The following is a 10,661-nucleotide window of genomic DNA, read 5'->3' as shown; positions in this document are numbered from 1 at the left end:
ATCCATACACTGTACTTCCGCTCCGGTGGCGCAACAACCTTCGGCTTAATTGAAGAAGGTGCAAGGTTACTGATCTCCTTTCCAAGACGCTCTGGAAGATTCTTGAACATTGTGGTGCCGCCAGAGAGCACAATATTCCCGTACAGGTCGCGACGCACGTCAATATCGCATTTGTTGATGGACTGGAAGGTCATCTCATGGAACCCGGGGGCTTCATCGAGGCCAATCAACATGGGCTTGAAAAGCGCCTCGGGGCAGCGGAAGCGCTGGTTACCCACCTGCATGATTGTGCCATCTGGGAGCTCAAACGGCTCCTCGTTAACAGTTTTGGCACTGTTCGTCACCTCTTCATCAAAGTCCAAAGCAACATAGCACAGTTGTTCCTTCACATTCCGAACAATCTCCTTCTCGGCAGACGTAGTGAACGTCATCCCACTCTCCATCAGAAGCTTCATCAGATATTCCGTGAGGTCCCGGCCAGCCATGTCCATACGGCGAATGGCATGTGGGAGAGAGTATCCCTCGTAAATAGGGACGGTGTGGGTCACGCCATCACCAGCATCAAGAACGATACCGGTGGTTCGTCCGGACGAGTAGAGTGAGAGCACTGCCTGAATGCCAACGTACATGGCGGGGACACCAAAGGTCTCAAACATGATCTGTGTCATCTTCTCACGATTTTGCTTGGGGTTCATAGGGGCTTCTGTTAGTAGCACGCTGTGGGACTCCGGGTTGACGCGCAGCTCATTGTAGAAGGTGTGATGCCAGATCTTCTCCATGTCATCCCAGTTGGTGACGATACCGTGTTCGATAGGATACTTGAGCGAAAGCACGCCACGCTTTGCTTGAGCCTCGTCGCCAACAAAAAGCTTCTTGCTGGCGCTTCCCATCATCGCTTGCTCGTTCTTTGGTCGGCCAACAATGGATGGAAACACATGGCGCGGCGCATCATCGCCGGAAAAGCCGGCCTTCACCATGCCAGAGCCGTTGTCACAGACAATAGCGGACTGTTCTTCGTCAGACATCTTTAGAAACAAAAAAAAAAAAAAAACGCGATATAAACAAAAAACCTGAACAAGTTTTTCTCCCTGGTTTGTTTGTTATGTGAGAAAAGAAGGAAAAAAAACACGAGATGGATAAAGACCAAACCGCCGTGAGGGTGAGCATCACACACAAAAAAAAAAGGTCAACGACCACCAACAAGCCATCAAAGCTCAAAGCCGTAAACTCCTATCGACTAGCTTGCCTCTGTACACAATCAATTGAAGAAATTTCCGATTTAGAGAGATGAGCATGCTGAAAAGTCCGTAAGCATGTAAAGTTGCTACACAACCAAAAAGAGCGCATTATAAAAGGAAAGAACATCCTCTTCATTCTGACCAGAAACCTTTCTATTCTTCAAGCAATTTAAAGCAAAAAGTAAAGAAATGGATATGTAATTTCCAAAGCTTGAATAAATTTCTCTAAGCATAAAAACAGTTTTCATTGAAAATCAAACTTCCTTTATTCTGTTCGAATTGCGTGAGAATTTCTGCAAATTGCTCAATTTTGCTCAAAAAATGACACTTTCAGGTAGAACAAACCCAATGCTCAGCTGTGATATGTCAAAGAAAGAACAACTTTTTTAGAAATATATTTCATGATAAGTCGTTATATATGCAATCATAAAATAAAGGATAATTGAAAACAATATTGAATACACATCTTTTTTTTTTTTTTTTTTTTTTTTTTTTTTTCCACTTTGGCCATTATATAAATCAATAACTCAATAAATAAATCTTGTTCAAAGCTATAATACTACCTTTCCACAATGCTTTTGACGATGATAAAACTCAAACCTCTGTGATTCCCTCTGGCAAAAGGACCTTTCTGAGCAACTGATGTAGTTTGCAAAAAACAGGATGTTTTTTACAATAATGGTGCGAATGTTTGTTCCAAAAATAAATGCAACCGAATTGCGCACTTTGCCATATAGTCCACATTGAACTAAAATGAAAAACGGGCAAAAACAAAAAAAAAACCCTTTCTATAGATTTAAAATTTAAAAATATACCACAAAAAAAATTTATTGAAAAGCATCAAAACCTTTTAAAGGTCTAAAACGATCCAAAAGAAAAGTAGCAGAAAAAATATAAATACCAAAAAAACATCACTAGATGGAATCTTCCAGGTATTTCTCTCCGCGCAAATATATACAAAGTAAAAACAAAAAATTATCTGGCCTCTATCGGCTCCCTGCCCCTACAAAGTCGCGTTCTTCCCAAAAGATTCATACGGTAGAAAGTATCATAAATAATGCCTTCATTTATCAGGATGTACATACATTAATTAAGTTAGCCAGCTCTCCCACGATCATTCTTTTCACAAGATCCTATAAAAGAAATTATTCCTTCAACAAACAATTGTGTTGGTGTCCATCGATAGTACCATAAAAAAAAGAATCTCTCGTAAAAAAAATTTTGTTTGGGTGAGTACGTCAAATGGCCCGCCAAAATTTTTCCCAATTCCTGTCTCAACCAAATTAAAAAGAAATGTGGTCCCCGAAAAAAATTAAATAAATAAATAAAAGAGAGAGAAGAACTCCACAAAAATTGCGTAGGTAAAGTAATTTATTGAAGCAACCCGACTGATTGTGGGAAATACAATAACAGCCCCGTAAGCAAAAGAATAGGTAAATAATATATTTCCAGAGATACATTTCTAGAGAACTTTCCCCCCTCAAATTCTCCGTAAAAAAAAACCCACTCATGAAACCACAAACAGACACTGTGAGTTCAAAGGCGTACACCACAAAATCAACACTTGGTTTCATTCCATCACCCAATGAGCCCGTCAAAGCAAATCTAAACGCACACACACACACACTGAGAGAGAAAAAAGAAGCAAAATTTAAGAAACATAACCGACTAAAGAAAAAAAAAAGGAAAAAATTATTTTCCGGGAGGCAAAAAACATCCGCGTGAAGTCGTTTCCATCCAATATCTTCTTCATATATCACACCCTCCAAAACGCCATGCCGTTGAATCCCACTTTCGGGTGTTTTTGCAACAACCAAAAGGACGAGTCCAAATAAAAGAAAATAAAAAAAGTGAATTTAAAATAAATAACCATTTTCTTTCTACTTCTTCTAAATCAACAGTTTTATCTTCTTTGGGGATCACTTCAGATTAGCTGTTTGTATAAATCCATAAAAGGCCATAAGTGGAATTTATTGGTTGTGTTTCTGACGATAGTATAACTGGTTGGTGTTCCAATGATTCAGTTTAAAATTTTATGATACAATAAAAAAAAAAAAAAAAAACTTACACAAAACCCATTTATTCAGCATGACATCTCCTTTTAGATTTACATATCCAATAAGACTTGCAGCCTCCATATTGTCCACGTGAATTGTAAAGAAGTAAGCTTTTCGGATAACTTCCGTAAACCGGATTTCCTCTTTTTGCTTTAAATTTAATCGGTGCAATAAAGACTCTTTTGAGTTTATTTTTAAAAGATGTAAGGTTCGATTTTCCTTGTATTGCCGCAAAAAGTATCCCAAAACATTTGTCCCTCGAAGTTCAGGTCATTTGTTTCGCAAAAAAAGAAGGCCATAAAAGTCATATTTTTCTATATATATATTTCCGTTAAGGAAAATAACGCGTCAGCACACGCCGGCACAAAATCGCCAGCTTTATATAATTGTTCCGCGTCGAATGAAAAACAGGAAATCGAGCATATCGCCAGGAATGTGACCGACAAAATAATCCACTAATCATAGATCTGCAGCAAGATATTTGTGAATAGCCTCTGAATAAAATCAAAAAATAAAGAAAGAAAAAAAGGAAAAAAAATGGAAATCAATAAAATAATATTTTCACCTATATATAAGCAGTTATTCTAAAAATAAACGTAGGCAAGAGAAAAAAAGCATTTGCTAAATATCAACAATAGAAAAATGACATTTTACCAGCGATCGCCCTTGCAGACGGCATCAAGTGGGGCCGTTGCACTCTTGCCGTCTCGTTTCTTCCGCCACCACAGCGTCGCATAAGAAGGTGCTGGGACCCCAACGGGTTTAAAGGGCATCTTTCCCACCATTCCACTGACACTCATAAAGCGGAACAAAGACAATTGATCACAACGAGGACAATGATCATTACGCAGCGTGAGCTTCCGATAATAACTGTTGGAAACAAGAAACTCATACATATATCCGCATCTTACACACGAAAACACAGCCATTATATGGTGTACTAATTGTAATGCAATTTTCTCCTTCTTTGTTATACCTTTGCCTTATTTTTCATGTACGATTAGAAACGAGGAAAAAAGTCGTTCACCATCGGCCAAAAGTAAAATAATAAAGCACACAAGAACAGCAACACCAAAAGCCGCCCCCCAAATAAAGACAGAACGCCAAAAAGAAAACACGCAACCGGTCGCCCATGGAAAAAAACTCGCCCCCCAACCCCCGACACACCCTTGGCGGCCGAGCCGGGTCGAAACCCGCGCTTTCTGCGGGCAACGGGGCGCCCCGCAAGCGCCCGGGATCCGGGACGGGAACGCCGCCGAAAACAGAAAGGGAGAGAAGTGCTCGTGCTGGTGCGGGATCGCGGCCTTTGTGCGGGCCATCGCATCTGTCAGAAGCTCGCGGGGAGAACGATCGCGGGAGAGCTGGCCAACTTAATTAATTTACATTTGCCCTGGTAGAACGAATACGCTTCCTTACGACACTTTCCTGTCGTATGAATTTTTGGAAGGATACGACTTTGGCGGAGCAGGGAACCGATGGCGGCCAGACAATTTTTTATTTTTACCATCGCACCCACCCCTTGATTACCACCGCGCGGCGGGGTCTTGTGGCTGCAGGACCCCAAATTCCGCCACTTCGTGCGTAATACATAAATAAATAAATATATATCCCATCCGACTAGAGTGAGCGGGGCACAATTGTGGCTAGTGGATGATATACAAATGTACACTTATTTGTTGTTAAAGCTTGAGTTTGTGGTGAATCCATTCTTATCCCATTTATTCCTTTCTTATTCCTATCTTTTTTGTTTTCTATTATCGATAAACTCGGGATTCGGCCAGCGGCCCAGAAGAATGTGCTGAAATATGCTGGACCGCTGTCGTTCCATTACCGTCTTCTCTTTCCGTCTTTGATATACGCAAAAACTAAAAAAATGGAAAAAAAAAGAAATTATTCTATGGCTCTGTGAATGTGAATTGATTATGTTACCCAAGATTAACACGCACAGGAACTACCTTTCGGCGATTGGTAAAACAAAAAATATTGAGCTTCTGTCTTCGAAACGTCTCGCTAATAATGGCACTTTCTCCAAGGCAATTGTGGATAGAAACGATCGTTCTGAATTGGCATTTATTCCAACTTTTGATGAAAGTGATTTTCACCACGGTGGTAATAAACGTGTTGAGTCATCCCATTTCCTACCAATGTTGCGTCTACTAAATGCAAGCGCAACTGCTATAACTGATGACGATCTCAAGGAACTTGCCAATAATCGTGGTTTGCATAAAGTTGTCTTGGAGGATTGCCACAACCTAATTGATGTGAGTTCATTGTCTTATATTTCCACACTGGAAGAAATTCATCTTCGTGGTTGTTCGAAGGTCTCATCTATTGGTGGTATTGGGCGACTTCCTATGCTTTGGCTACTGGATTTAAGTCAGACTGCGGTGACAGCCAATGATTTGAAAGGTCTTCGTGAAAGCAGAAGTTTGGTGAAAATCCGTCTTGATGACTGTAAGAATCTTAATGCAGTAAACTGTTTGTCATGTATCACGTCTGTTGAAGAAATTTATATTCGTGGGTGCAAAAACGTAAAGCATATTGGAAGTTTGGGATTGCTTTCGACATTGCACACACTTGATGTCAGCAAAATGCCAATAACCAATAAGGGTTTGCTTGGGATTGGCGCGAGTTGTGGTCTGGAAAGAATTTTTTTGGGGGACTGCAAACTGCTGTCAAATGTATCCACTCTCTCTTCTATACGAACACTCAGGGAGATTTCTCTCAGCGGATGCGTACGGCTAGAAAGCGTTGGCGTTTTGGGTGTACTTCCATCACTTTGTGTGCTTGATGTAAGTAAAACTTCTTTGACAGATGAGGGACTAGATGGTCTTTCTTTAAATAATAGTTTGAGGAAAATTATTCTTGATGACTGCGTTCGATTAACAAATGTTTCTGAACTTTCTTTTATTAAAAGCCTAAAGGAGATTTACCTTACTGGATGTATCTCTATATCAGGCGTTGGCGTTTTGGGTGTACTTCCATCACTTTGTGTGCTTGATGTAAGCAAAACTTCTTTGACAGATGAAGGACTAGATGGTCTTTCTGTAAATCGCAGCCTGGAGAAAATTATTCTTGATGACTGTGCTCGATTAACAAATGTTTCTGAACTTTCTTCTATTATATCTTTGAGGGACGTACGACTTCGTGGATGTAACAAAATGACAGGTATTTCTGGTCTTGGCTCGCTTCCTGAATTGCACTCACTTGATCTAAGCATGACTGCTGTGACAAGCAGAAGTCTAAGTGGTTTAGGGGTTTCTCCGAGCCTGTCAAAAATTTTTCTTGAAGATTGTTGGAATTTGACATCCGTGCACACACTTTTCAGTATTTTGACACTGGAAGAAATTTACCTTCGTGGATGTATCCGGGTGACCGATGTGGGTGTTCTCGGCACGTTACCTGTGTTGTGCCTTCTTGATGTAAGTAAGACTTCCGTGACGGACGAAGGGCTGGATGGCCTGTCTGCTAGTCCTACATTAAAGCGAATTCTTCTTGAGGATTGTACAAGAATTACTACGCTTGCTGCTTTGGCCTCTATTCATACTATTTCGGAGGTAAATGTTTGCGGCTGTTCAGGTGTAAAAAGTTTTCTCTCAACTCCATAGTTTTTGGATTCTTTTTGGGGTATACAAGTATAAGCAGTAACGCGCAAAGTAATGTCTTATAAAGTTTTCTGAAGTTACGTATTTTACAATAGCTTTTTTTTTTTTTATGTGTGTGTTCTTTTTATTGGGAGCGGGTGTTTAAGGTCTCATTTTGATCCAATCAACTTTTTTTATTTTTATTTGTTGTTGTTGTGAACTTTATTTATTTTGTTTTTGTTATCTTCCTTGTTATATATAATCTAAATGTGGAGAATTACTTCCAATACATGTTGCTTTTACTCTGACAAGGTTGGCTCCCATTGTGGACTTCATTGAGTAGACATTGTGGACCTAATGATGCTTTTTTCTTTGGAATTCGACAGTGTTCACCAATAAATAAGGTGATTCAAATTTATTTATTTTGAAGAAGAGCGAAATATGGCCTGAAACAGATGCAGCAAAAACTTTTATAGCATTACTAGGGAATTAGCCTAGCGGCAGACTTCAATGATTATTTATTTCCCAAAAAGAAACCAAAAGCGATAATGGCCAAACTTCTCGATGGACGCAGCGTTCTTGCGGCGGGTAGCTTTTTTTAGGAGTTGCAACTACTCACGAAGACGCCAATTTGCCGTCGCAAAAAGTGGCGTTATTGGTGCCAACACCAGTTTGAGGAGGTATGGGAGGTTTTTATTGGGTTTTCTCCTCAAAAAGAAAGAAACCATGAAGAAGCTCGAACTACGAGTCTTTGATAATGGGAATTGGAAATTGACAGGGGCAGGGATTTTGTAACTAGCATACACGGCAATTACACCGCGTTTTGTGTCACACCGTTCTCGATTGTGGAAGAAGAAGAAGAAACGGTGCCAATATGGGCGTTTTATCTTCTTGCCAGGCGCCACGGATGATAGAAATGATTATGAGGTCAAGGTGAAATTGAGACTCATCTCCGCTTGCTCGGACGCAGTGTTTTTTGTAGGGATGGCGACTCCACTCGAGTAAACCAAAACGGCAGATTGGATGCCACAGAAAGAGGGACAGGGAGAGAGATGCTGTTCATGTTGGGAAAGCGACGTGCCACGAACCACACAACCACACCGCGGAGCGACGGTGGAAGGAAAAAGATTGTTCCAAAGTATAAAATGGGTTTTCCTAGGGACCCATTTTAATCAACTAAACTGTACCAATTCAATTGCTTAGAAGCACACGAGTCAACTGTTGAGTGTACCGGAGTTAAGCACCATATCTGTAAGGAAATTAGAGGCTTCTCCAACGTTGGTCACAGGTAAAAGACTCTCAGGAGGGATTTGGGGCACCTTTTTCTTTAGTAAATTAGGCGGATTTCTTATTGCGGAAAAGGATTGGGAGCAAACTCTGCCTTTGATCGCAGCGGCGGAGGCCCGTGTGGAGCAATTTTCATGAAATGGAATTAACTATTTCTTAAACGAAAACCTCCAAATCCAATTGGACAACGGCATGGCGTTGGCAGAAATCCCTGACCTTAAATAAGACATTTTTGTGAATTATAGCTACTGCTTTGTTGTTATTGTTTTGAGTAAATATTGAAGGAGCTTGTTTTTGTTTTTGTTTTTGTGTGGGAGGGAAATTCCTCGATTTCTAAAAAAGCCCAACAAGGCACGCTCTATTGGGATGAGAAAGAAAAAACTTTGGTTTTGTTTTTTTTTTCTTTGTTTTTTAATGAGGGGGCATTTGCGAAGTTTTTTTTTTTTTTTTTTTTTTTTTTTTTTACGTTGAGGCGCGCTGGTTTGCATGAAAAGGGTAGTGATAGACTTAAGACCCAAGGAGTCTTATGCGGAGGGACATATTGAGGGAGCGTTCAATTTTCCTTGGGAAAGCATTCGGGCAGATGCATGTGGGTTGCCTCCACGCGATGTAGCCCTCATAGCGATTTGCGATGGTCAGATAGATTTGGATATTGTCGAGGCGTATTTGAATCGGTTTCATTTTGCATCATTGGAGGTCAGACGGCTAAGCAAAAATGACGAACTTGTGTGTGAGTTGCCGAAAGGGACGTGCTGGTCTCCAAATCCTTTTCTTTCAGAGGTGATAACTGAGATTGAGATGAAGAATGGTGGTCCTTCTTTTGCACTCGACGTGGGTTCAGGAACTGGGAGGGATATGATCTACCTGGCGTCTCGAGGCTGGAGTGTTGTTGGAATTGAAAATCGACTCCGGCTGATTGAGCAGGGCGTTGCGCTCAGTAAAAAGCACAAAGTAGATTGCCGCACCCTGTATATTCATTGCGAGTTGAAAAAGTTCTTTCCTGTTAAATTTGAAGGCCCAGATCTGCTACATGTATGTCGCTTTTTGCATCGGTCTTCCTTGGAAATGCTGCTCAAGCTTCCTCGTCGAGGCGGATTCCTCGTCTACAGCCATTTTTTAGACGGATGTCAGAAAACTGAGGTGGGACATCCCTCATCGATCGATGGATTTTTTCTTCGCGGAGAGCTACGTCAGATACTTTTTGGTGCTGGGTACACCGTTATTATCGAACGGGAAACGACGTTGCCAGACAAACGGCCCTTGGTACACATTTTTGCCCAGCGCACGAGGTAAATCTATGCGTTTTTGCAGTTTGCCATCAGCTTGCGGAAATGTGAGAAGGCAGCGTCGCCTCTCCGTGGAAAAGAGCATTGGATAAATTCACGTTTTTTTTTATCTCAATTTTCATTTCTTTTTCAAAATTCCGCGCGTCTGCAGAAGAAATAGTCGTCTTTTTTTTCCCTTTTTATGGGAGCTTGTGAAGAAATTGTTCGAGTGAGAGACTGGCTATCTAACTTAATACATATCCTGATAATGCAAACTCTGTGCGGCATTTTTTTTAACTTTATGATTCTTTGGTTGACCGCGATTCTAGGAATCAGGGAACCAATAACGTCTAGACGACTTTGATTATTTTATTTCAATTTTATTTTTACAGCCAAACCTGATTCCTGCAAGCGCATATAAAGAAATGGCGATGGGTCCTTTTACACGGCAACGGAATGGAGCCTTATCGGTAATCGCATGGCGGATCTGGTGCGTCAGCGTGGCGATATACAGGCGCAACTCGCCTAGATGGATGAAAAGGGACAGTCGGGATCAATGGCGACAGCCAGTGCTACCATAAGCGGCTTACGATTGATTTCAGGAAACATCGCAAAGCACCGGGAGGGATTCAAACCTTACAGGGCACATTGCGGATCTCCGGGCGCCTCGAGTACAAGATTTTGAGTCTCAGGTGCTCCTGCACTTCGTGTGGGGGCGGACCGTCAGTTGGGGGCGCGGCGAGGGCCAACCATCGCGGAAACGCGGAGATCGAAGTCGCACTACGCCGACGCCTCTGCGGACGCGCGGAATCGAAGCGCGCAGCTTCAACATCAGGTGGAGGAAGAGAATAACTACTACTCGGCGCGTGCGTCCATCGTTGCGGTGGCGGACGGTCTTCTTGCGCGACGGGAATCGGCGCGAACGCCATTTGGAGACGACCCTTTCCCAACTCCAGAAACGAGGGGCGCGCATCGGTGCCTTGGAAGCGCGGCTCGCAGCTTGGGTTGCGGCGACGCGCCCGGACAGCGGGAAGTCCCCTCTTCCAGGAGAGGGCCGCCAGACGCGCCCGCGCACGGGTCCGAAGATGGCGCAACGACACCACCCCACCACGAGCGTTTGATGGCCGGGGGCGTGCCTGTATCCACAATTCCCCAACACATTCCCACGGGAGAGCGACGGCGAGTCAATACTTACGCGTCATTGGGCGATGTGGGACGGCCACGTCCCCC

The 10,661-nt window shown here is 42.3% G+C and overlaps 3 protein-coding genes across 3 annotated transcripts, besides 14 other annotated features; 2 read left to right on the top strand and 1 right to left on the bottom strand.

Moving 5' to 3' along the window:
• Tc00.1047053510127.79 (actin, putative) lies at nucleotides 1–1,025 on the bottom strand (the record flags this gene model as incomplete). Its single annotated transcript, XM_805168.1, has 1 exon — nucleotides 1–1,025. A coding segment is annotated over one exon (1,025 nt), but the record flags the coding sequence as incomplete, so codon positions are not given.
• Nucleotides 1–8,532: a sequence feature (heterozygous, Esmeraldo-like haplotype).
• Nucleotides 1,706–1,736: a microsatellite.
• Nucleotides 2,196–2,373: a mobile genetic element.
• Nucleotides 2,544–2,568: a sequence feature (AT_rich).
• Nucleotides 3,263–3,301: a sequence feature (AT_rich).
• Nucleotides 3,793–3,851: a sequence feature (T-rich).
• Nucleotides 4,625–4,893: a mobile genetic element.
• Tc00.1047053510127.70 (leucine-rich repeat protein 1 (LRRP1), putative) lies at nucleotides 5,218–6,903 on the top strand (the record flags this gene model as incomplete). The annotated part of the gene is made up of 1 exon (XM_805167.1): nucleotides 5,218–6,903. The coding sequence occupies one exon, from the start codon at nucleotides 5,218–5,220 to the stop codon at nucleotides 6,901–6,903; it is 1,686 nt and encodes a 561-aa protein (XP_810260.1).
• Nucleotides 8,455–8,476: a microsatellite.
• Nucleotides 8,533–9,327: a sequence feature (areas merged during assembly that could not be assigned to a particular haplotype. This can correspond to areas where the two haplotypes were merged or to regions with more than two copies in the genome that were merged during assembly.).
• Nucleotides 8,601–8,630: a microsatellite.
• Tc00.1047053510127.60 (hypothetical protein, conserved) lies at nucleotides 8,653–9,459 on the top strand (the record flags this gene model as incomplete). The annotated part of the gene is made up of 1 exon (XM_805166.1): nucleotides 8,653–9,459. One exon carries the CDS (start codon nucleotides 8,653–8,655, stop codon nucleotides 9,457–9,459), a length of 807 nt encoding a protein of 268 aa, XP_810259.1.
• Nucleotides 9,328–10,236: a sequence feature (heterozygous, Esmeraldo-like haplotype).
• Nucleotides 9,636–10,661: part of a mobile genetic element that runs on past the window's edge.
• Nucleotides 9,637–9,806: a mobile genetic element.
• Nucleotides 10,237–10,661: part of a sequence feature (areas not merged during assembly with more than two copies in the genome that could not be assigned to a particular haplotype) that runs on past the window's edge.

This window comes from Trypanosoma cruzi, genomic scaffold, assembly GCF_000209065.1.
Source record: "Trypanosoma cruzi strain CL Brener 1047053516633 genomic scaffold, whole genome shotgun sequence".
Lineage (NCBI taxonomy): Eukaryota > Euglenozoa > Kinetoplastea > Trypanosomatida > Trypanosomatidae > Trypanosoma > Trypanosoma cruzi.
This window is presented reverse-complemented; position numbering and strand designations above follow the sequence as displayed.